The sequence below is a fragment of the Pavona decussata genome, unplaced genomic scaffold (assembly GCF_977016875.1).
Source record: "Pavona decussata unplaced genomic scaffold, jaPavDecu1.1 SCAFFOLD_236, whole genome shotgun sequence".
Classification (NCBI taxonomy): Eukaryota; Metazoa; Cnidaria; class Anthozoa; order Scleractinia; family Agariciidae; genus Pavona; species Pavona decussata.
Genome location: NW_028145641.1, coordinates 114,541 through 136,607, shown reverse-complemented (window position 1 = coordinate 136,607; position 22,067 = coordinate 114,541). Strand labels below are relative to the sequence as shown.

General features: G+C 41.2%; 6 protein-coding genes across 7 annotated transcripts in view; 2 read left to right on the top strand and 4 right to left on the bottom strand.

The window, feature by feature from the left end:
* Positions 1 to 22,067, top strand: part of LOC146457874 (hemicentin-1-like) — a 289,647-nt gene that overhangs the window by 154,861 nt on the left and 112,719 nt on the right. For both annotated transcript variants that reach the window (XM_085091412.1, XM_085091411.1), the window contains exon 4: positions 3,340 to 3,618. In XM_085091412.1, the coding sequence (XP_084947538.1) occupies positions 3,340 to 3,618 (279 nt within the window). The remainder of the gene's footprint in view (positions 1 to 3,339; positions 3,619 to 22,067) is intronic.
* Positions 5,235 to 6,545, top strand: LOC146457883 (uncharacterized). The gene is made up of 3 exons (XM_085091451.1): positions 5,235 to 5,776; positions 5,862 to 6,107; positions 6,229 to 6,545. The coding sequence occupies exons 1-3, from the start codon at positions 5,490 to 5,492 to the stop codon at positions 6,389 to 6,391; spliced, it is 696 nt and encodes a 231-aa protein (XP_084947577.1). The 5' UTR covers positions 5,235 to 5,489; the 3' UTR covers positions 6,392 to 6,545.
* On the bottom strand, positions 8,041 to 11,558 carry LOC146457882 (uncharacterized). The gene is made up of 6 exons (XM_085091394.1): positions 11,550 to 11,558; positions 11,076 to 11,502; positions 10,091 to 10,262; positions 9,620 to 9,768; positions 9,316 to 9,504; positions 8,041 to 8,980 (listed from the first exon to the last, which is right to left on the bottom strand). Exons 1-6 carry the CDS (start codon positions 11,556 to 11,558, stop codon positions 8,820 to 8,822), a joined length of 1,107 nt encoding a protein of 368 aa, XP_084947520.1. The 3' UTR covers positions 8,041 to 8,819.
* Positions 11,407 to 12,440, bottom strand: LOC146457881 (uncharacterized). Its single transcript, XM_085091452.1, has one exon. The coding sequence runs from the start codon at positions 12,294 to 12,296 to the stop codon at positions 11,652 to 11,654; it is 645 nt and encodes a 214-aa protein (XP_084947578.1). The 5' UTR covers positions 12,297 to 12,440; the 3' UTR covers positions 11,407 to 11,651.
* Positions 12,490 to 20,283, bottom strand: LOC146457879 (uncharacterized). The gene is made up of 3 exons (XM_085091443.1): positions 19,903 to 20,283; positions 19,173 to 19,752; positions 12,490 to 12,915 (listed from the first exon to the last, which is right to left on the bottom strand). The coding sequence occupies exons 1-3, from the start codon at positions 20,266 to 20,268 to the stop codon at positions 12,674 to 12,676; spliced, it is 1,188 nt and encodes a 395-aa protein (XP_084947569.1). The 5' UTR covers positions 20,269 to 20,283; the 3' UTR covers positions 12,490 to 12,673.
* Positions 13,291 to 17,534, bottom strand: LOC146457880 (uncharacterized). The gene is made up of 2 exons (XM_085091393.1): positions 14,135 to 17,534; positions 13,291 to 14,101 (listed from the first exon to the last, which is right to left on the bottom strand). Exons 1-2 carry the CDS (start codon positions 17,356 to 17,358, stop codon positions 13,585 to 13,587), a joined length of 3,741 nt encoding a protein of 1,246 aa, XP_084947519.1. The 5' UTR covers positions 17,359 to 17,534; the 3' UTR covers positions 13,291 to 13,584.

Genomic DNA, 22,067 nt, shown 5'->3' with positions numbered 1-22,067 from the left:
TGGCTTGGCTATGAATTGACGAGATGGGTACAGCTGGAATATTCGGCAGCGATTCATTCTCTAGATGCATATTTTGTCCCGCCACATGCGAAGACGATCCACCATCTTGAATTTCCGATTGAGCGGGAAGACTCGGTGATGATTCATTTTCCAAATGATGATTCTGTTCTGCAACGGTTGCTGGAGACGATCCTCCTCCTTGATTAGACGATTGATTGGAAGCAACTGACGATGGATTATGAACATTAACAACCTAACCAGTGGTATGTGACGAAGTCGACGAAGGTCCATCATGAACTTGAAGCGAAGCACGTGCTATGGCGATGTTTCCTTTCGTTTCTAGAATTCTCGACCGTATTTCGTTCGTCAATTCGATTTCCTGCTCGATATCATATATTTTGCATAGCTGCGTGATTTCGTCGTCAAAACCGGTGAGTAGTTCAAGTTTTTCATCAAAACTTGTTCCATGATTTTCAATCGATTCCATTTCTGCGCATCGATTTCATCCCCTTCGAGTATACCTTTCGCTTCATTGATGTTTCTCGTCACGACGGAACGATGTCCCTTTCTTTTTGCTCTCAAACGAGCCAACGAAAACTCCTGATCCTCCGGCATGATTTATAAACACTGTAAAAAGACTACTAAACGAAAAAAAATCAGGAGTCTCTGCCCTACGTTGGGCGACATGTTATGAACGAAAAAACGGCAATATTTATTCCCAAGAACATGTGACAAAAATAACAGATCACGTGATAGATACACACGCGATACACTCGCGTGGGTACACGCAAAAGTCTATAACAGTTTTCACACACAGCTTAAAACCCTTTCATTAGCCTCCTTAGCTTGGTTCCTCAGACCAAACCACTAGCCATTCAGATTTTTAATGTTTAGCCAAAGCTGGGCTACAAATCATAACCTTCACTTTGCCATGACCAGTTAACAAAATTTTTGTTTACTAGAAAGTTCCACAAAATAATAACAACCTGGTACTGCTTCAGACTAAATGCTTCTTATTATAAAATCAACTTTTTTTCTAGTTTGGGCTGGTTCACTCTCATACCTTTTTTGGAAGTTCCCTTTGTTGTGGGGTATGGATATTTTCTGGAGCCACATACCCTAAACACCAACAGATATTTAAGCCATATTTGCAGATAGCGATCATCCGATGGCCAAGTTTTAGAACCTCAAATGTTACCAAAATGCACATTTGTGTCATGAGAACGCTTAACTGTCTCGATGAATGTAAGTTTAAACAAAACTCTGTGTCTAAGTTTATTGAGCATTCAAATGGTTTGTAGACAGTCATACCGTCATGCAACTTTGCACGAAGGGCATCAGTGTTGTACGTTGGGATTGTTCTTATTTTCACCCATACTTTGTTCATTTGACTTGGTTTTTCTCGGCGTTATAATGCTAAACTAACTGGAAATTTACAATTATTAATATATTTGTTACCGACCCACTTAAAGATGTATGTGCTAAGAGGTAGAGAAAGTACCAAATAGCTTTTAAAATGTGATTTTTTTTTTGTTTCTTGGTGCATGTAGATTTCTTAACATTCCATTGACATACGTGTATCTTTTGAAGTTAGGGAGAACTGTAACTCATGATCAGCAGGTTTTCTAAATTTTGTCAATACTCATTTCGGGATGATACACTGTAGGGAACACTGTTCTTGATATCATCAGACGAAGCCCAATGCAGTGTGGCCCATTTCAATTTCTAACTAAAAGGAGATGATAACAGAAGTTGTAATAACTGAACTATAAATATGCGTTATTGACCAAGCATGAGGTCAAGATGGCTGGATATTGGCCAAGTTCTTTTTTTGCGTTTTTATGGACTGAGACGAAGTCGAGGTCCATAAAAACTGAACGCAAAAAAAGAACGAGGCCGATATCCAGCCATCTTGACCGAACAAGCTTGGTCAATAAAGGATTTATTATATGGCTTTACCTTCAAGTTAAAACTACAACAACAAAACAAAACAGGACATGAAACAGCTCTTCCCGGAAAGAAATTCTTCATAGCTGGCCGATGCAAGACTTATTTTCAGTGCATTTTTGGATTAGCATGTAATCGTGGAAAACAAGGAATCCTAATTATCTTAGGGCTCTAACTTTATAATGGCTTAAAGAGAGTATACAATTATTGAGAACGAAAAATTTTGATTTTCGCAAGAGCGGGAAAATTTGAATAAAATCCGGCAAACTGGCCATTTTCAGCCGATCCCACGTTGGCATAAATAATAAACATTTTTACACAGTTTTCGGCTTCCATTCATTAATTCTTGAATGAAACAATAGATTTTGAGGTTACATGCAAACATAAGCCGAAAAAAAGAGCAGGTAAATCAGAAAACTGGGCGAAACTTTGATACGATTTTGTTGTTTACGACAAGCAAGACGCGGCTAAATTAAAAATGTGAGCTTCGTCGGCGAACTTGAGAAAAATACTTTTCTGAACTGCTCTAAAAACTAAACGCAACTTCCACTACGCTATGATTTAAATACAGTCATTTCAAACCTAGAGAACTTAAAACTTATCAACTTAGCACTCGACTTGAGACCATAACTCTTACAAAATCAACTCTATCGAAAATACTACACGCAGAGCAACTCACCAATTCAACTCACATTCATTGTAGCTGAAACAAATTTTTCACTACACCAGGACGATTTCATTCTCTTTACTTTCTTTCCTTTAGGTAAATGTTGAGAGTTTACCGAACTTTTTAGTGAGCGTTTCCCCCCCAAACAACAAGAAAATCGAAAAAAAGATTGCATTGTTGTTGGAATTAAACTTTCGATGCCAAGCGGACGGGCAACGGGAAATCCCGAGCAGGCAAGATAGCTCCATCTTGCCCGCTCGCGTAGCAAATCACAGCGCAGGATTCGACTCTTCTTGCCCGCTCGCGGAGTCAGCCATATAATAATTTATCATTATTACCAAGGACAAATAGATCATGAAATATTATTAAAGATTAATATTTTATAATAATTATCATAAAAAACAGCAGATAAGCTGCACCATTTTTGCCCAAAATGTTTGCTCAAAATTGTGGGTGTGACGTACCTGCAAAAACATCTAGAAAATATATTTTAATTTTCATGAATCACCCCTTTTTCTGGAACAGATAAAGGTCACCAAACAAGAAATGTCCACAGGGCCTCGTAGCTGTGCATGACAATGTTAATTTCACCCTAACTGTAATAAAAATTAAGACGAAACCTAACATAAGATAACAGAAATATTTGGAAGGCCAAGTTAGTTATGTTACACGTCTTACAAAACTTAACAAGTGGAATGTTATCTTTTTTCCCAATAAAATTGTAGACTATCATCCAGTAAACACCAGTTTGACGACAAATAACAATGACAACACTGTTGGCTTGAATACAAGCTTCACCCTGACTTGCAGTGCACAGGCCAACCCACCTGCAAACTATCGATTGTACAGAGAGAGGGAGAGCTTGATTAACATCACAACTGGCCAAACTTTTGTGACCTATACAACTTCTATTGATGAGAGAATAGCTCAGGTGAACTACAGTTGTACTCCATTCAATTATTATGGTGATGGAGAAGCAGAAGTGATCCCTGTGATAGTGTTCTGTAAGTATGCCACTTGATCTTTATTTACAGGATTTACTCAATTAGTATTAACATTGTCTCACACCTACAATCTGCTTTACATCTGCCACAATACTGTCTCTTAAAAGATGCCATATGCATCGCCTGATGTGTGTCCTCAGGCAAATCATTTCACAGGGGTCAGGGCGCCATATTAATTTATGAGCAGTCACCCAGTGTGGGTGGTCTCTTGATTCTTGAATGATGGAGATTAAAAGTTACAATTTGTATTCATTCCTTCGCGTGCAACTTACGGTAAATTAATAAAATATATGTACTGTTAATTGTGCTGGTCAGTATAACGCAAACGATGGATCGCTGGTTCTAAATAAAAAATAATAAATAACATTTCTTTTACTATTGGCTACACCTTCCTTCGTTCATACAGCTGTAACGAAGAGGACTGCTAGTGATCTAGTTGGAAGATTTTGTACCTGATTTATCCCAAGCGCTGAGGCCAACCCACGATATCAGTTTTTGTGTTGACAGGCTATTTGGATTGCATTACAGGTCATGAAGGGTGTATCGATGCAAATATTAAAAGAACTTTTTACACACTCAAGACAAATACCAAGAACGCCTATGCTCCTCCTTTGATATTCGAAAATATAGTGAATCAACTAGTTTTTTTTTATTAAAACCATTGACAAATTTAGCATTAAGTAAACTCATAATGGGAGCAATTATGAACATAATCGTCAACATCTTTAAAGATCCTTTCCATTGCATTTGGGTGTTTTCTTGTTAGTCTAACAAAGTCTATTTCCATAAGTCGATGTCCAGTGTCCTCGGATGTCTAAAAGTAAACCCTCATTATTATATTTTAATAGTTCAATTACGCATTTTGGGGAAAGAGCTTCTCTGTTATCTGCATCATTCAAAACCTTTAGATGTCCGTGGTTTTTGTGGCTACTGCCTTCTGGGAAGGCATAGCCACTATGCTACCGTGTTGTACGTAGTTCCGTAAATCGGGAGCTTTCGGAATTGTAGAATTTACACGAAGTTGGGCCGAGTTCACTACGAAAGGTTGATGAGATGACGGTCGGCTTTATTCGCTCGGAAGTTCCTGTTTCAATTCAAAATGGCTGCTGCGTCTCTCATTCGTGAATTTTCAAGGTGGTAGTTTGTGGTTGTTAGAAGAAAAGCAGGTTTTCAATACTGTAAATCAAAAGACCAACTTCTAAGGAACACACAGCTACTTAAACAGAGGAAATCAATGAGGTCATAGCGAACAAATTCCTGTTCGAGAACGTGTCAAGGCCAAACGTGTGCGATCACACATCATCGCAAACAAGATCTGCAAATCATCACATGAGCTGTAGACGTTCTCGGAAATTTTTGTATGCGCCTGGAAATCGACTTTAGAAAACATTATAGGTTTGAATGTGAATAGACCGTATTCGTATTCTCGGTATTGAACTGGAACTAGCTTGCACACGAGGCTTATGCGGGGAAATCTTTTCACATGCAAATAGTTTCTAATATATTCCCCCGCAAGAGCCTCCATTACAAGCTCGATCCAGTTCAATACCGAGAATACGAATATGGTCTATTTTACCGTGCTTTATTAAATTGACCGATTTGACATATTCCAAATAGCTTAAAGTGGATGTGACACGAAAGTTTTTTCTTTTGTTTCTTGCAGTTTAATGTCTATAAAAAACGAAGAGAAGCTTTTAAAGTGCGTAAAAAAATTTTAAACCCATTTTTTTGCGTTCGAAAAACCCGCTAGTTTGCCTTTGAATTTGTCCTGAGGACTGGGAACGAGTTACCACAGACGAGAAAATCCGTGACGTCATTCTGTGTACCTCTGAGTCGCGTGTTGTGCTGTAACATGAAAGGAAAGTGTCATCATGATGGCAAGCGCAAGTTTCACTCCAAATTCCAGCGATTCGAATGCAAGCGATGAGAATGAGTCTGTGATTTCAGAGTCGTTCGAAAGTTTCGGGGAAGAATACGAAGATTCGGGAGACGAAGTTTATACAGGAGGAGGAGGGATTGAGCCGTACACGGACGAACCACTTGCGAATGACGACGATGGTGAAGCGAGAGAACTAGAAGATGCTGTCGAGGGTCCTGATGGCTTGGCGCCGCCCGTTTTGGAAGCAAGATTCGAAGGTCAAGTAGCAGTTAGTGAATGGTAATTTCATAGAGTAATCGTTTTCTAAACATTTCTTTGTAAAATAGCGAAATTGTCTTGTAATCACGCTGTACCTTGCTTTTAGGTGCAAATGTAAACAATGCAGCGATGAATCATTGGAAGGCACCGTCGAATTTTGCTGTTGCCACGAGGTCCTAAGCGCTCTACGAATACTGACTTTCGATGGGTCTATCGAGCAAATAACATGTATCACACAACATGAGGATTACGGAGCAATGAGCAACAGGACTGTCCTGTTGCAAGTGGCTTCATTCCTGAGGGATAGGGATGGAAAGACTTGTTGGAGAAGAGCTGAAGCCAGTGAAAATGAGTAAGTTTGATATCTTTATTTTTGTAATTTTAATTAGTCAGAAGCCATAAACCAGATAGGTATGGCTCAGTTGTATTACTCTACATTCCTACTGTATATTGCTATTTCTCGCTTACTACAGATTTGTCAGAGCTGTCGCATATAGATGGATTGTGAGGTGGCTGTGTGGTTATATGGGCTGGGACAACAGCAGACCCTTACCAGCTTGTGTATACCACAATATCAGGCAAACGTTTTATTCACGTCAAACCAGAGGATATGCCACAGCACAAGCAAGAGAGTAGTAGTCTTTACTCCTGTACCCTTCGCGGCATCAAACAGCAAACTTTCCTAGGGTTCAATTTCTGAACCAAACTCGCCAATCTAACCAAACAATTGATTTTCCAACTCAGTTTTTAGGATTTTGGTTTTCAAAAAAACCTTCAGTTGCATTGCATTCATTGCCCGCGTGCACGCAGGGCATGACGTGTCTAGGTTTCGGTCAGGTGTCTTTTTTTTCTTCATCGTAGTCACAAATGTGCACATTAATTTATGCATTAAACTCTGTCCTCCCCTAGTAAGGATATATTGTTCTGATTGTCTTCAACAGAAGTGGCCCAATCAAAATCTATTTTTCAGGCACATATCACGAGAGAGGGGACCCACTCATCACTTCCTGTGTGACGTCAAATCATCATTTGATTTATTCATTAAAACTAGATTAAATTCTTCCCTCTCCCAGAAGGGATCTATTGTTTTGATTGTCTTGAACAAAAGCGGCCCAATCAAACTCCATTATCCGCGCGTATATCATGAGGGAGGGGACCCACTCATCTCTACTTGTGTGACGTCAAAGCGAATCATCATTTGGAAAAGTTGTTTTCGTTGAATGGCGGCCACATGTCTGAATTTACGACTCTGAATCTGCCGTTTTCAGAAAGAAAACAATGTTTTTCGAGCGGTAAATCGAAATAATAACAGTTCTAGGTAGTACTCGAAAGTTGAAACGGTGGAAATTGGGAGAGTTCACAGCAAAAAAACTACGCTTTTACCAACAGATCGAAAAATTCAAAGCCAAGGAAGCTAGACCAGTTCAGCGGGGTCATGACGTTATTGCAGAGTTATTCCCGGTATGATTCCCAGTAACACAACGATAAAAATCACGCAGTCTCTCTGAATAAAACCATTCAATTATTTCAATTGCAAAGGCAGGATACAGTTGACTATAAAAATAAGCGAGAAAACTGTATCTCTAAATTTATTCTTATTAGAAGGGAGGATAGTTTTTAAATATCTGCGAAACATATCATGGGGAATAAATGGGGCTACATTAAGCATTCCGTGCAATGCCGATTAAGGGCATCTTGTTCAAAGAGTTTTATTGCCAAACTCAATTGGGTTCAATAGAATGTTTGTTTGATTGGTCACGCCAGGATACCCGTAATTTCCACGATGTGGATGCAATCACAAAATTAAGGTTAGCACACACTGCATCATCCAACTAGACCCTCTAACTGGTGTGAACTACACACTCATTAGAGTGTCATGGGTGGTTATTCAAAGAATTACATTAAATAAAAAAGAAGTGCATTGACCCTGTTCTGCGGATCATGCAACTATTCCTCAAGTAAGCCAAACAAATAAAAAATCACTGTCTTAGCGACAACTTCTACATGGGACTCATCTCGTGCATACAGTGTAGAGTATCTAGCGCTTTGTCAAAATTAGGCAAAATACTAGTAATTCATACAAGTCTCTACAACTAGTCCCCTAAGTGTGTGTCAACCAACCTTGTTCTCAGTCTCCCTTCTTCCTGCGCTCAAGTGGAGGAGGGAGGGGGGGGGGGTGAGAAGAGAGTCACTGGGAACGAGGTTGTGTGCCAACCTTTACGGGTGACACTATGTAAAAAACAATAACTTATTGTAAGAATCATCCATTGTTTTAGCAGTCAAAATAATTTCTTATTCATTTAGTGTCAACTGAGTTTCCAGTAATAAATGACTGTTTGTCAAACAGCAACCATGTAATTGTTCACTCCTAAAGCAGCTGTTAGTTACTATTTTCTCTCTCTGAAGATAAATGCCATTAAATATCTACAAGAAAAAAGTGTAACCCCAGTAGGTGAGGAGTGCACAAAGTCTTTCACTTTTTGGCATTTGTTGATAGGCTTTTATAGTTGTGTTGGCAGGACAACATTCTCTACACTTCAAAGTTATGAAGATGATTTTTGTTTCAGCCAGTTTTACCCGCAGGTACTCTCAGGGTTGTCTATTTCAAATTAGACCATCCTTGTGTGAAATATATATCAATCATAGACCAAGAACGGGCGCCTTTGACAGTTGAAGGGGTGCCTGGAAAAAAGCTTTAAGTGAATTCTGATAAATTGCTAGATTCTCCATCCAAATTTCTTTGTATTCACTTGTGAAACAAAAGGAGAATTTGACATTACATCAAAAGTCACTTAAGGTGTTATTCCACGCACCCATTCAAATGTAATGCTTCTAGACCTGCCTACAATTCTCTCAAAGATACAACAATTCCAAATAAATTTTACTAGCAATTAATTACTGAAAAATGTAAAATTGAGAATGTAAAAACATGAACATTGATGACAATTTTAGGACCCTCTTGTGATATTTACATACACACTGATACAGTATGGATAGCTTATTTCTATGCAAAATTTGTTGTATTTTCTTGTCTTAAATCAAATAATAGCTAACAAAAGATTGTTTATTGTCCTTTGTTATTCTGTTGACATGTTTCCTTTGAATGGCCATGCATTGGTTGTTTACATGTGCGACAAGTATTGTGTGCTTTCCTTGAGGCTATGGGGTTGGAGTTGGACAATTGACTTTCCAGAACACTCTCCTGCAGGGCATTTTGTTCCTCTTCTGTAAGAAAAAATGATAATTTTATGCTCATAACATTGTCACAATTTGTTTGTCCTTTAAACATTTTGCCCCTTGTTTTAAACTTGTGATCAATTTTACACAAGAATGTTACTCAACCCTTTTAGCAAGCCTCAATACTTGTCATCACTTTTTGGCAACCTGTTACCTCGTTCCCAGGGTTCTTTCTCTTCCTTCCTCAAAAGAGCCCTGAGAACGAGGTTGACTTTTTGACTGCTTGAACCACATTATGAACCTAAAAAAGTCAACTGATAATTTGTAAATCCCCTTACCAGTTGGATTATTACCCACTGAGTAATACGTTAAGACAAGTTTACCAGTTGGAAAGAGTTGAGTGATCTTCTGTGTTCTTTCTTCATAAGCTTTCACAGCATCTGCTTTTCCCACTCTGTCAGGGAACTGAGAGGTCAGCGATGTAGGAGCCTTGGATGAATACTCGGTAAAGGTCTCCTTCATTTCGGCCCTTGACAAACTAAACAGTAGCTTTTTCATCTCATCCACATAACCTGAAGAACAATACAGTGACAATTTGTGATAACTCTGCCGTACATGTTCATACCACAAATTTATTGGCTACATTTAGATTTGTAATCTTTACTGAAGTCAGTGAAATAAACATACCATAAGTTTGGGGAGTCCTGACATCACGTACTACTTCTTCACCAACTTTGAATTTTGGATAAGACGCTCTGAATAATGGGTCACCATTCTTTCCTATTTGCTTCTCTCTCTGGACATTTTCATTGAAATGGAGGCTAGCTAAAACATGCCTATAAGGTAAATATCAGTAAATATCCGCAAAGAGTACCAATTACTCCTACTGTAAAGTATAAATATATAAGCCCTCAACATCCCCCACCACCCTCTGCCTCTGCCTTCACCCCTGAAATTAGAACCTGCTCATAATGATGGTAGTTGGTTTGGGCAAATTTAGGTTACTTTGTGTTTAAAATCTGTACAACAATATTGTTCACCTGAAAAGTACTTTAAAAGAACCCCTCCCCTGTAAAAATCATCCCAATCAGGAATACAAATATAAAGGGTGCCTGATATAATACGAGGCTGCTGTATTATAATAAAAACACACTTCACCTGCAGAATGTTCCCAACCATGAAAAGCAAATCATCTTTGAATGCCAGTGATTTAAAGTGGCATGAAAGCCCTCTAAGCAATTGGTCTGGGCATCTGAAGATAACCATTTAATGTCATTCAGAAGCTTTGTGGGAGTCAATACACGAGTAAGCTTCTCATATGCTGCAGTGCCTATAATACATAATTTATACGACAGTCAATTTTTTAGTAAGGTACTACAAGTTCATGGGGAGGGGCCTTCAAGGGCTTATTTATTGTAAACGAGATTGTTGTTAGAGAGGGGTGCACTTGAACTTCTTCCATCCCTGGAAATAGTTAATTTATTTATTACACCCATTTTGAAATCACTGGTGATCCTTGCAATCTGATTGGCTCTCAACAGTGCGATTTATTCCCAAATTGCACCATTTTTTGCTCTAAATCGAATCCTTTCTTTTGCCCATCAAAATGGAAATGAAGTAAAAAATAGAATATTAATATTGACAATGATACTCTGTGATTTCAAAATAGGTGTAATAAAGTGGTAATTGAACTTTGTGTCGTGCAATTTTGGTCTGAAATCATACTTGTGATTTCAAATCCAACTTGCGCTGTGCGCCCGTTTGATTTTGAAATCTCGCGTATGATTTCAGACCAAATTGCACTCCACTCAGTTTACATGTAATTACCATTATAAATTATGTTCTCTACCCTTCATATACTAAATAAATGTAATAAATTTTTATCCAAATAATCAATATTAATTTTTTCTTTTGCAAAGATTATATAATAAACATACTCAAAGTCAAGTATAATTTAGACCATACAATACTAAGTCTCAGTTTGTTGAGTGTGATCATCCGGGTGAGTGTAGTTCTTGAAAGAATTGTTGGTGACATAGACTGATGCTTAGGCAACCTGAGTGGTAGCCGTCTTCACAGTCCATACTACCATACAATACAATATTATTGGTCTATTTGGAGATTTACATAAACAAGTGCTTACCAATTCTTATCCACTTTCTTTGTTCTAGTTCTCCATGATTGCAGCTTGAATATAAGGGGTCTTGATGATTATTGTGCTTGTTGGCTGCATGGCGTAGAAAGGAATTCAACTTGGCAGCAATCAGTGCACCAAATCCCACCCGAGTTGAGGTGGCACACCAGTACAGATGTTTGCGAATCCCTTTGATCCAACTTGCAATAAATTCGCATCCCTTTTCTTTGCTGGCCTTGAGGAGCTTTTTTGTAATTGATCTGGCAACATGCCAAATGTCAAAAAAATGTTTAGTTTCTTTACAGGAGTCATTTATCCATTTGGCAATGCCCCTATGGCGCTTTGATATAAACGCTGACACTTTCAGGCCAAGCTGGTTCAGGAAAGCAAAACACCGTTTGCATCCTTCTTTTTCCGTCTGCTGGCTGCCACCGGCCTCATTTTACTAACAGGAAGAAATAACCAAGGATTATTGTGACACACATAATACATATTTTAAACTATATGGCGTGAACGAACTACGGTCTTGTAGTTGCCCGGTCCTCTCCCCTGCAATTTTAAAATCTCAAAAATGTATTTCTCTATCTATAAAATGCATGGTTTCTGTGGCCTCATCCCTTTAACTGGAAAAAAATGTACTGAATTTGTATTTTGCGTTATTGGGATACATTGTAGTTGAAATTGTTGCATGTGCAAACATGCTTGTTTAATTATGCTTAATACCTGAACAATTTCAAAATACACAATCTTCATTATGGTGGTGCAAGGCATGGTATAGGCCCCATACTTTGCTGAGTGCCCCATGGAATCAAAGCGCCCATCTCCTGTCCACACCACATCCTTCATTGCCTTCAGCTTGTTGACCATGTCAGTCCTGCAAGTCTCCCAGTAGCGAAGGACAACTGGAAAAATGAAATCCCGTTGATGCCTGAAGTAGGTCCTAGCAGAGTAGACAGAGAGACCCATGTGGCGAAACATCAGGAGAGTTTTGCTTATCGATGAACCAGACATCAAATTGGCAAAGCTTAAGAGCAAATTTCTAAGTGCAGTTTTTCCATGGACTGTGGGTTGGGATTGCCATTCAAAGTTCTTTTTGCACTTTAAGCAATGGTGTGTTACAGCAACCATTGTTCCTTGGCTCTTCATCGTGGTTGATGGCCCGGCTTCTTTGCAATGGAAGCAAAACACGCTGAATGGACTCAGAAGCTTCCAGTAAAATACAATGAACATTGGTTGTTCATAAACAGGTCCATCTGGATCAACTCTGAAATGTGAAAAAGGAGGAGGTTAGGAAAGAGGTTTTCAAAAAACGAAACGCAGTTTTACCAGTGGATGTTTTGCCAAAAATAATAATAATTTTTACTTCTGCAAACTTAGCGAAATACGTATTGCAGGACCGAATTTTTTGGGTTATCAGCAAAGCTAAAATAAACGGGCATCAAAATACACCATTTTTCTGCTTATCCAAAACCATAATTATATTTATACTTTTGTGTCGCTGCCATTGGTTGGACTTTTTAACAGTAACTAATAATGCTCTGCCATTGCTTTGCTCAACTGTGGATGGCAATGGAGCCCAGATAATGGCAGTATTAAAAATTTTACACCTACCTGACATCATTGGTGGAATTCTCCTCTACATCTGCATCGGTGTGGTATTCACTTTCAGCACTTTCCTCCATTGAGGCATAAGTCCAGTCGGTATCATCTTCCTCTCCTTCAATGTCACTTTCTGTTGAGGGGCATGCTGGAGCATCAGGAACATCTTTATCAGGAACATCCTCCTCCTGCACTTCCTCCTCCTCTGACTCCTCCTCAGTTTCACCTGGTTCATCTTCAGTTTCAACTACTCTCGACAGAGATGATAAAATAATAGCAATATATAGTTGAAGTTGCAAAACTAGGAGGAACTAACAAACTGCAAAAGAAATTTAAGCCAGGGTCAGTCATGTAAACTTGTCAAATTACCCAACATGAACCACACTCCTCTCATAGTGTGGATATTTGTCGTTTCACAAACAAAAAATTCATCTATACGACAGCCATTTTCATTCCATGTGCTTTTTTTAATAGCCCATAATAGTCTACATCCGGTCTAGGTCCCACGCGGTGACGAACGCCTGGGACTTCACAACAATAACTAGAAAATGTCACAAATCATATCAGTTCGTCTCTCCATTCTCCCCCTAGAAGAGCGGATCCAGGTACAGCTCTTACTCTCATGGGAATCTTGACCTCAGCGTCAGCATCATACATTCAGTGAGCACAGCCGGGTAACTGGACAGATGAAGTTGTGGCCTTTGACGATTACTCGAACAACGCGCACTTGCCCATCTTTGCCTGGGAACACCTCAGCAACTCGTCCCAGATCCCACTTCGCACGCGGTGCATTCTGATCAACAACCAGCACTACATCTCCTGTTTTCAGGTTGTCACGTATCTCTCTCCACTTCTTTCGTGTGTTCAGCGTCGTAAGAAATTCATCCATCCAGCACTTCCAGAACAACTTCACAAGACTCTAGATTAGTCTCCATCGGTTTCTAGGGTTGAAGGCTACTTCATCAGCGACTCGAGGCGCTAACTGTCCTCCCAACTGTCCAACAAGGAAATGGCTCGGCGTCAGCACGGGTTCATCACGGGCGTCAGTCCCCTCATACGTCAGCAGTCTCAAGTTCATTAGTGCTTCTACTTCTTTAATGGCAGTTTGGAGTTCATCGTCATTCAGCCCTGCATTTCCAACAATTGACTTCAAGGTTTTCTTGGCTACTTTAATCAGGGACTCAAACACTCCTCCAAAGTGCGAACCAAGGGGCGGATTCCAGTTCCATTTGATCCCCTTGTTTGCAGCGTCGTCTGCAATGCCCTTATGATCCATTGACTGAACAAGCTCTCGCAGCTCCCTCTCGGCTCCCACAAAGTTAGTACCGTTGTCACTTGTGACTTCTTCTGGTCTCCCCCTGGTAGCCACCATCCGACTGAATGCATTCAAGAAATCTGCGCTACTCAGAGAAAATGCCATCTCAAGATGCACGGCTCTGGTGGCTGCACATGTAAACAAGCACAAGTACCTCTTGGCGGAAACTCTTCGTGTTATCTTGGTAACGAACGGCCCAGCGTAATCAACACAGGATTTCGCGAACGCCCTCATGGTTGTTCCAAGTCTGGGTTCCGAGAGAGGTGCCATTATCTGCACTGCCGGTTCTGCTCGCCGCTTTTCGCTCACCTTACAGTCTCTGTCCCAATTCTTCACTTCCTGACGACCATCCACAACCCAGTAGTGATGTCGCACTTGTGATAAGACGTGATTTACCCCTGCATGGTGACACTGATTGTGTACATCTGCTACAATAAGGCGAGTAATGTGATGCTTTTTTGGCAGTATCATTGGGTGAATGGCACCGTAAGGGAGAGCTGCTCTAGCAAGTCGTCCGCCAACTCGCAAAATGCCCGCTTCATCCATGGTTGGGGTTAGCGCTTTCAGATGGCTCTGCTTCCTCACTTCTTTCCCTTTGTTCAAGTCTTGCATCTCCTCTGGGAATCTCTCACTCTGTGCTTGTTTCACCCAGAACTTTCTAGCTTCATCTAACTCAGCAGGTGTCAATGACTCTTTCATCTGTGCTTCTGGAAGGTTGTCCCTCTTCTTAACCTTGGTAGACAGCTTGGCAACAAATCTCATCACCCACGCAGTGACTCTTATCAGTCTGGTCCAGCTGGAGTACTTCAATGGATCCATCAATGGTTCAGAAACATCAGTTACGAACGTCATCTTCAGCTTGGCTATTTCCACTTGGCAGTCTTCAGAAGTCTCTTCCTCTCGGATAAGTTTCTTCTGGGGCCAGCATTCTGGGGTGTGGTACAAGAACTCAGGTCCACGAAACCAGCGGTGGTTCACAGTCAACTGACTTGCATGTAGACCTCGGGTCGCGTCGTCAGCACAGTTAAAGTCAGTGGGAACATGACGCCACTGTTGAGAATTTGACTTCTGATGAATCTCTGAGATTCTGTTTGCGACGAAAGTCTTGTACCTCCTGGACTGTCCCTGAATCCAACAAACAACATCCTCACTGTCCGTCCATATTGTACAAGCCTCAAACGGGATCTGTAACAGCTCTACTACCTTCCTCGACAATCTGACTCCCAATACGGCAGCCATCAACTCTAAACGAGGGATGCTTGTTGCCTTTGTGGGGGCAACCTTAGCTTTCGCTGCAACAAACCGCACTGTTACTTCTCCACTCTCATATTTATGCTGGACATAACTGACCGCTGCATACGCCAACTGTGAAGCGTCGACCATTGTGTGAATCAAGCTGTCAACAACACGCTTTCCCTCTGCACAATAACACCTCGGAACCCGAACTCCAGCAAGCTCTGGCAACTCATTAAACCACCCTTGACATCTCTTCTTCAAATCAGTTGGGAACTCATCATTCCAACCCAGTCCCAGCAGCCAAGTTTCTTGCATTGCCATCCTTGCTCTGATTGTAAATGGTGCTAGCATTTGAAGGGGATCAAACAGAGTTGCAAGTTTCTTCAGGAATCCTCGCTTTGTGTAGTGAATGTCCATTAGTGGGTTCAACTTGAAGGTAAACATGTCCGTTTCAGCATTCCACTGGACTCCAAGCGCCTTCATGCATGGCAGTTCTGACTCCTCAATGTTAACATTTGCTACGCGATCTTCTAGTGGCACATCCTCCAGAACCTTAGGCCGGTTGCTACACCATCGCCGTATTTTGAAGCCCGCTTCACCAAGCAGCTTGATGAGTTGATCACGAGTCTTAATCGCTTCATCGTCATTCTCAAGCGACGCCATGATGTCGTCCATGTACATCTGAAGAAGGATGATAGCAACTGCTACTGGGTAGTAATCTTTATGGTCTTCAGCATGTTGTCGTACAATGTATTGCGCCAGGTATGGTGAAGCTCGATCACCAAACAACAGTCTCATGGCTTCGTACACTTCAGGGGGTCTGGTGAGATCTAGCCCTCGCCACAGGAAGCGGTGATATCGCCTGTCTTGTTTCGTCATAACAACTTGCGAAAACATCTCTGTGAGGTCAGCTACAAGGGCAACAGGGTTCTTACGAAATCGCAGTAACACATCAAAGATGTCTTGTTGCAGCTTGGGACCCGGCAACATGGTGTCGTTCAGGCTGATTCCCCAATACCTCGCTGCTGAATCGAAGACAATCCTCACTTTGGTTGTCTGTTTGTCTTCTCTCACTACCGGGAAGTGCGGTAGATACCAGCTCGCTCCATCATCAACTTCACCTGGCTCCACCTTCCTAACATAATCCTTCGCCACATTCGCCTCCATCACTTGGCAATACTTCTCAGCAACATCTGGCCTTCTTTTGAGCTGCTTTTCGAGCGAAAGGAGTCGGCCCTCAGCTCCTGCTCGATTGGAATACAATGGTGGTTGATCATCCACCCAGGGAATCCCTTCTTCATAACGCCCATCAAGGTACCGTCTTGACCTGCCTGCTTTTTCTGCGGCCAGCATTTCCTCTGCGGTCAGCGGTTCACTCTTGTGATCAGCGAGTCCTACAAGTTCATCATCCCACATCTTCTGCATTAATTCATCAGCTTTCAACTCTGGAGTAGGAATAGCATGAAACGTGTAAGTGTGATTTGCTGCACGACACTCACTAACTCCACCCGGTACCTGTCCAACAACTGTCCATCCCAGCTGTGTCCTAACACCCACAGGGTCCCCTGGTTTGCCTACACGATGCTCAACTGGCAGAAGCAGTTCCTCATAGTAATCACTGCCAATGAGTAGATCGACTTCTCCACGTCCAACCGGCATTGGAATCTCTAAATCCCGAAGATGGTTCAATCCTTTCTTACTCTGGGACCAATCCATTGCTTTCATTTCACATATGCTTGGAGTTGTCCACAGAAAAACTTCCCTCTTGGTTGCACCATCCATACTTTCTACACGCACAGTCACAGTTTTGCTGTCCGTCACAACAGACTTTGCTCCAAACACTGAAACACGGAGTGGCCGACGTTCTGCTTCTAGGCCTAAAGTATCAGCTACCTCTTCTCTGAGATAAGATGAACCTGAACCTCCATCTAGGAATGCATTTGCTCTAATCCTGATACCGTTTCTCCCTTCTAGAATTACTGGTACCATCTGAAGAGCCACTTTTCCAGTGCGTCTCACAGTGTCAGGTTGCTCAATTGCTCCGCAGGTTGCATAGGTTGTGGGCATTCCTGTCTGTTGTGCATTCTCTTCAGCAGCTTGTGCAGGGCGGAATGTGTCAGCAGATGGGTTTAACCTTAACATTTCCTTTGTTTTGTGCAAATGTGGGTGATGCCTCCGACCGCACCCTTCTACTGTACAGGAATCTTTTGATGAGCAACGCCATGTTCGATGGTTCCTCTTGAGGCACAGAAAGCATAAGTTGTGTTTCTTCGCTAACTCCCATCGGTCGTTCAGTCGCTCTTTTCTAGGTCTCACACGCAGTAATCTGATGATCTCCTTTGCAGACAGCACATTCCAGTTTTCCTCCTGAAGTTGCGAATGTGTTAGCTCGCCCATTTTGCCGTCTTACCTGCCACCTTGAGCTACTTGCATTTCCTTTGGACTTCCCTGCTTCATGTTTACGCTTCTCTGGTTCACTGGTACCTCCATAGGCCATTTCTTTGACTTGCACCTCTGTCTCCAGCCATCTGTCTAGGTCACTGAGATCAACTTTCTTTGGTTCCAGCTCTATCTTCCGTCGGCTCCACCTCTCAGCAATTCTAGGCGGCAATCTTTCCATAACTTGTTGCAAGTTGGCGGCTGCTTGCAGGTCTGCACCATGACCATAAGTTTTCAATGTCCTGACAATATTGTGCAGGTTGTCAACAAATGACCTGAGACTTAAAACATTTTCATCTCTCAGTGTTGGCAAGTCCAAAAGCTTTCTAATTAAAGACTTGGAGATAAGCTCTGGATTTCCAAACCGATGTTTCAACTCTTTGATAGCTTCTTCATACATTGTTCCATCAAAGAACATTCCTGCAATAGCCTTCTCTGCCGACCCTTTTACTGATGCCTTTAAATAAATCATCTTTTGTGTTTTGGAGAGCTTTTGGTCATGAACAAGCGCTTTGAACATTCCATACCAGTTCGGCCAATGACATGGATCTCCATCAAACACAGGCAAATTAATCTTAGGAAGCGAAGATAAGAAAGGTGGCTTACCGAAAGCTGTCCAGTCCCCAACCATTCCTTTTTCCTTTGCAGACTCACGAATTTTGTTTCTCGGTTCATCATCGGCTGGTTCCTGTTTAGGATTTATCTTCTCCAACCACTCCTTTACTCTGAACTTTGTATCCTGTTCGGGGGCATCTTCTTTCTTGATATCTTCCAACTTCGGTTCGGTTTTTGCTTTGTTTTCGGCGCCAGCTGCGTTCTCGACAAGTTCTTCAAAATCTTTCAAGCAATCAACAATCTCATCTTCACTCGCTTCATCTTGTAGGAGCATCGCCTCCTTTTCTTTCCAGCCGGCTTCCAGTTGTGCTTCTTTGATTTTCAGTTGCGCGTCAAGTTCAGCTTTTTGAGCAGCAATTTCCAATTCCAGTCGAGATTTTTCTTTGAGCTGTTCCACTTTCAGTTTTGCGAGATTTGCCTCCCTCGCGGCCAGTCTGGCTCGTCCTCTCGACGTGGTCAAAGTGTTCTTGCTCGTCCGACTGCCTTGTTTGCTGCTGTGTCTACTGCTGGAAGTGACCGAAGTGCTCTCGGTTTTGTCGCTGTTTTGTCCTGGCACTCCCACATAGTTGCTCAAATATTTCGGTAGATTGCGTTTCCGCTTCGTATTTTCCTCATCTCCCATTGCCGTTTCTTTTCATCCGGCTCTCGAAGGACCACTATGGATATTTGTCGTTTCACAAACAAAAAATTCATCTATACGACAGCCATTTTCATTCCATGTGCTTTTTTTAATAGCCCATAATAGTCTACATCCGGTCTAGGTCCCACACGGTCACGAACGCCTGGGACTTCACAACAATAACTAAAAAATGTCACAAATCATATCAGTTCGTCTCTCCATAGTGCATAATAGAACTTTTATGTATATGATACAAGAAATACAAAAAAAATATATTGTTAACTCACAGTTTCAAGCTCCCTGATTGTTTTCCTCAGCTCGGCAACTTTGCGATTATACCGAAGATTTGCTTTTGTCAAGGTGCTGCATTTTCTGGCTTTATCAATACGCCCTTTGCACTTTCCGGCGCCAGTGGGGGGTGCTGAGAATGGAGTAAGAGTAACAGGTGTAACTGTGACAGGAGTAATAGCAGCGGAGACAGGACTTGCAGGAAGGTTGGTAGATGGAGGAGTAGCAACCACAGCATCTAATGTAGAGGCAGCAAGTTGTTCATCATCCCCAAGAGGGTTACTGGCTATCATCACAGTGGAGACAGGACTCAGTACAGGAAAGGTGGTAATGGTAACTAAAGCAGATTGTACATCAGCATCATCAGGAGGACAGGGAGACATGTGTGCTAAGTTTACAGGAAGAGAATCAGCAGAAGTGGTGGCAGTGCATAAAGGTGTGGACACTGAAGACACTGTGTCAGTGCGTGAGGTGGTGGTGCACGTGGATGTAGATGAACTTGACTTTTTCTTGTGTTTTCTTCGTCGCTTTGCAGCCGTTTCACTAACCATTGTCGACAGTGCCTCCCGTTTTAACTGCAAAAAAGTATAACAAGGCATTATTGCCGCATGACCTTTAATCTTTATTGCATGGGTTCATCATAATTTTAATATTTAAAATGCAGACATCACGAACAATAATTATTATATGTAGCCAAACGAATGTTCAAAGCAATCGAACTTTACCTTTCGTTTGTTCCTTTCCGTAAGCACTTCTGGGCCAGGCGGTAACACTGTGTCCCTCGTTGGCACGGATCCTTTGATTAAATCCACTCGCGTTCTACTCACACCTTCGAGTTGAAGCGAGGTCTTGCGAGTAAAACAACTCTCCTCGAAATGAGCGGAACACAGAACAGCGTACTTGTTTACAGGTTCGCCAAAATCAACGCGATGTCGCTGGACAAAACGAACCCACTGTGCTCGAACCGCTGGATCAGTTGGGAACTGATGTACACTGATTCCAGGTGTGTAGAAGCAATCGCCACAACTCTTTAAATTAGCGGTACCAGCGACACGCCTCCTGCCTCTCTTTTTCTCTCCACTTTCCGCCATGTTGGTTTGGATTGGGATAACAAATCTACGTCACAACCCGATATCACGTGACATTTTGACCGCGCGAGGTCAGGGACAAATTAAAAGGCAAACTAGCGGGTTTTTCGAACGCGAAAAATGGGTTTAAAACATTTTTTCGCACTTTAAAAGCTTCTATTCGTTTTTTATAGACATTAAACTGCAAGAAACAAAAGGAAATTTCGTGTCATATCCACTTTAAGTGAAATTTTCAAAACGTGCTCAGTTTAATAATACGGTCAAGACATTGTGCTTTAGTGACTCGCAGTTCGCTTGCATCGGCCACCTTCACATAGCTTCACTCGAGACGACAATTGAATTTGTTTTACAGGCGTCAACACAGGTCTGTCTGAATAAATTTTTAACTCGTGAATGCGCGCATGCGCAATGAACGAGTTATAGCGATAGTGGACTTTTCCGCTTGGTTGGTCGGTTCTGTCGTTAACTTTCGGGCATGCGCAGTGAATGAGTTTTAAATTCAATTAGTGGAAGAAAACACGCGAAAATTTTCTGTTCACGGCGCGTCAGGATATTCTCATTCGATCTGTAGAGAATAATTTGACAATCATTTTCGTGAAAGAATGGAGATTTTTCGTTGAATATGAGCAAAGTGATGGGTTTTCTGTTTTTTTTTTTTTTCAACAAAAAGCGGTGTCTTTTAAGAATTTAAAAATAATTGAACTGAAAAATTCAATTGGTGGAAAAAACACGCAAAAATTTTCTGTTCACGGTGCGTCAGGATATTCTCATTCAATCTGTAGAGAATAATTTGACAATTATTTTCGTGAAAGAATGGAGATTTTTCGTTGAATCTGAGCAAAGTTAAAGGTCACAAATTGCGGAGTCTTTTCAGAATGTAAAAATAATTGAATTTAACAATAATTGAATTAAAAATAATTTAATTTAAAAATTCAATTAGTGGACTGTCGGCAAGCTCTTTGAATAAACCAGAGCATTTACGTGACATGAAAGTTTGCCGCCAAAACATATTTCCCGCCAGAAAAGTCTGGCTGAAAGAAGCACTCTCATGCAACTGATAAGTTCACTGCTAATCATAACTTTTTGCATACATGAAAACTCGACATCTTTCATCATATTTTTGCTTCACATACAAAAGTATTATATCAAGTGGATTAGTTTGCTGAAAAACATTAGTTTGGCCGTCAGTTTTCATGCGAAAGCGGAAAGTGCCATGTCACGCATCAGTGACGTCGTAAACAAAATTATGCAAATTTCTGGTGAAATGAACAATTTTTGATGTAATATATCAAACACGAGAAGGTGCGTTTCATCAGATATCCAAACACTGAGAAGTAGGTTGAAAAAACGAGGCGCAGCCGAGTTTTTTTAAGCGACTTCGAGGTGTTTGGATATCTGATGAAACATACTTTCGAGTGTTTGATATGGCTTCTCAAATGATCAATAATTCTTGGAGAAATACAAGGCTAAAGTTGGCAAAATTTTATGGTAATTAGGATCACATATCCAAACCACGGTCACGGTAGTGATTTTCTTTGTTTTCTCTTGATGAATTATTAATGAGTTTGAGAACTTTTCAGCTTTCATAGAGGTTTGAAAGGGAAAAAATGTTTCATTTTCGCAATTTCCATTGGGAAAGCAAAAGGACGTGGTCGATGAATTTTGATCAACTGTTTGATACATACCGTGGAGAATTTATTGAAATGCATGTGTACAGGATCAAAACCTTTTCAGTGCGTTCATTGAATATAATGAAGCAAAATACAGACGACAACTAGCTCTCATTGAAATAATTCTTATTT

Excerpts from the sequence above, each read along its gene's own strand:
- LOC146457880 (XM_085091393.1), bottom strand. The coding sequence starts at position 17,358 with ATGTTAAGGTTAAACCCATCTGCTGACACATTCCGCCCTGCACAAGCT. Across the intron at positions 14,102-14,134 it reads CGAAGAGTTTCCGCCAAGAG|AGCCGTGCATCTTGAGATGG; the intron begins GTACTTGTGCTT and ends TGCAGCCACCAG.
- LOC146457881 (XM_085091452.1), bottom strand. The coding sequence starts at position 12,296 with ATGTTCATTGTATTTTACTGGAAGCTTCTGAGTCCATTCAGCGTGTTT.
- LOC146457879 (XM_085091443.1), bottom strand. The coding sequence starts at position 20,268 with ATGGCGGAAAGTGGAGAGAAAAAGAGAGGCAGGAGGCGTGTCGCTGGT. Across the intron at positions 19,753-19,902 it reads CGGAAAGGAACAAACGAAAG|TTAAAACGGGAGGCACTGTC; the intron begins GTAAAGTTCGAT and ends ACTTTTTTGCAG. Across the intron at positions 12,916-19,172 it reads CAGGGAGCTTGAAACTGTGA|TAGTTGAAACTGAAGATGAA; the intron begins GTTAACAATATA and ends CTCTGTCGAGAG.
- LOC146457882 (XM_085091394.1), bottom strand. Across the intron at positions 9,769-10,090 it reads TGGTTGGGAACATTCTGCAG|GCATGTTTTAGCTAGCCTCC; the intron begins GTGAAGTGTGTT and ends TTTACCTTATAG. Across the intron at positions 8,981-9,315 it reads CACTCAACTCTTTCCAACTG|AAGAGGAACAAAATGCCCTG; the intron begins GTAAACTTGTCT and ends TTTTTCTTACAG.
- LOC146457883 (XM_085091451.1), top strand. The coding sequence starts at position 5,490 with ATGATGGCAAGCGCAAGTTTCACTCCAAATTCCAGCGATTCGAATGCA. Across the intron at positions 5,777-5,861 it reads CAAGTAGCAGTTAGTGAATG|GTGCAAATGTAAACAATGCA; the intron begins GTAATTTCATAG and ends CCTTGCTTTTAG. Across the intron at positions 6,108-6,228 it reads GCTGAAGCCAGTGAAAATGA|ATTTGTCAGAGCTGTCGCAT; the intron begins GTAAGTTTGATA and ends CGCTTACTACAG.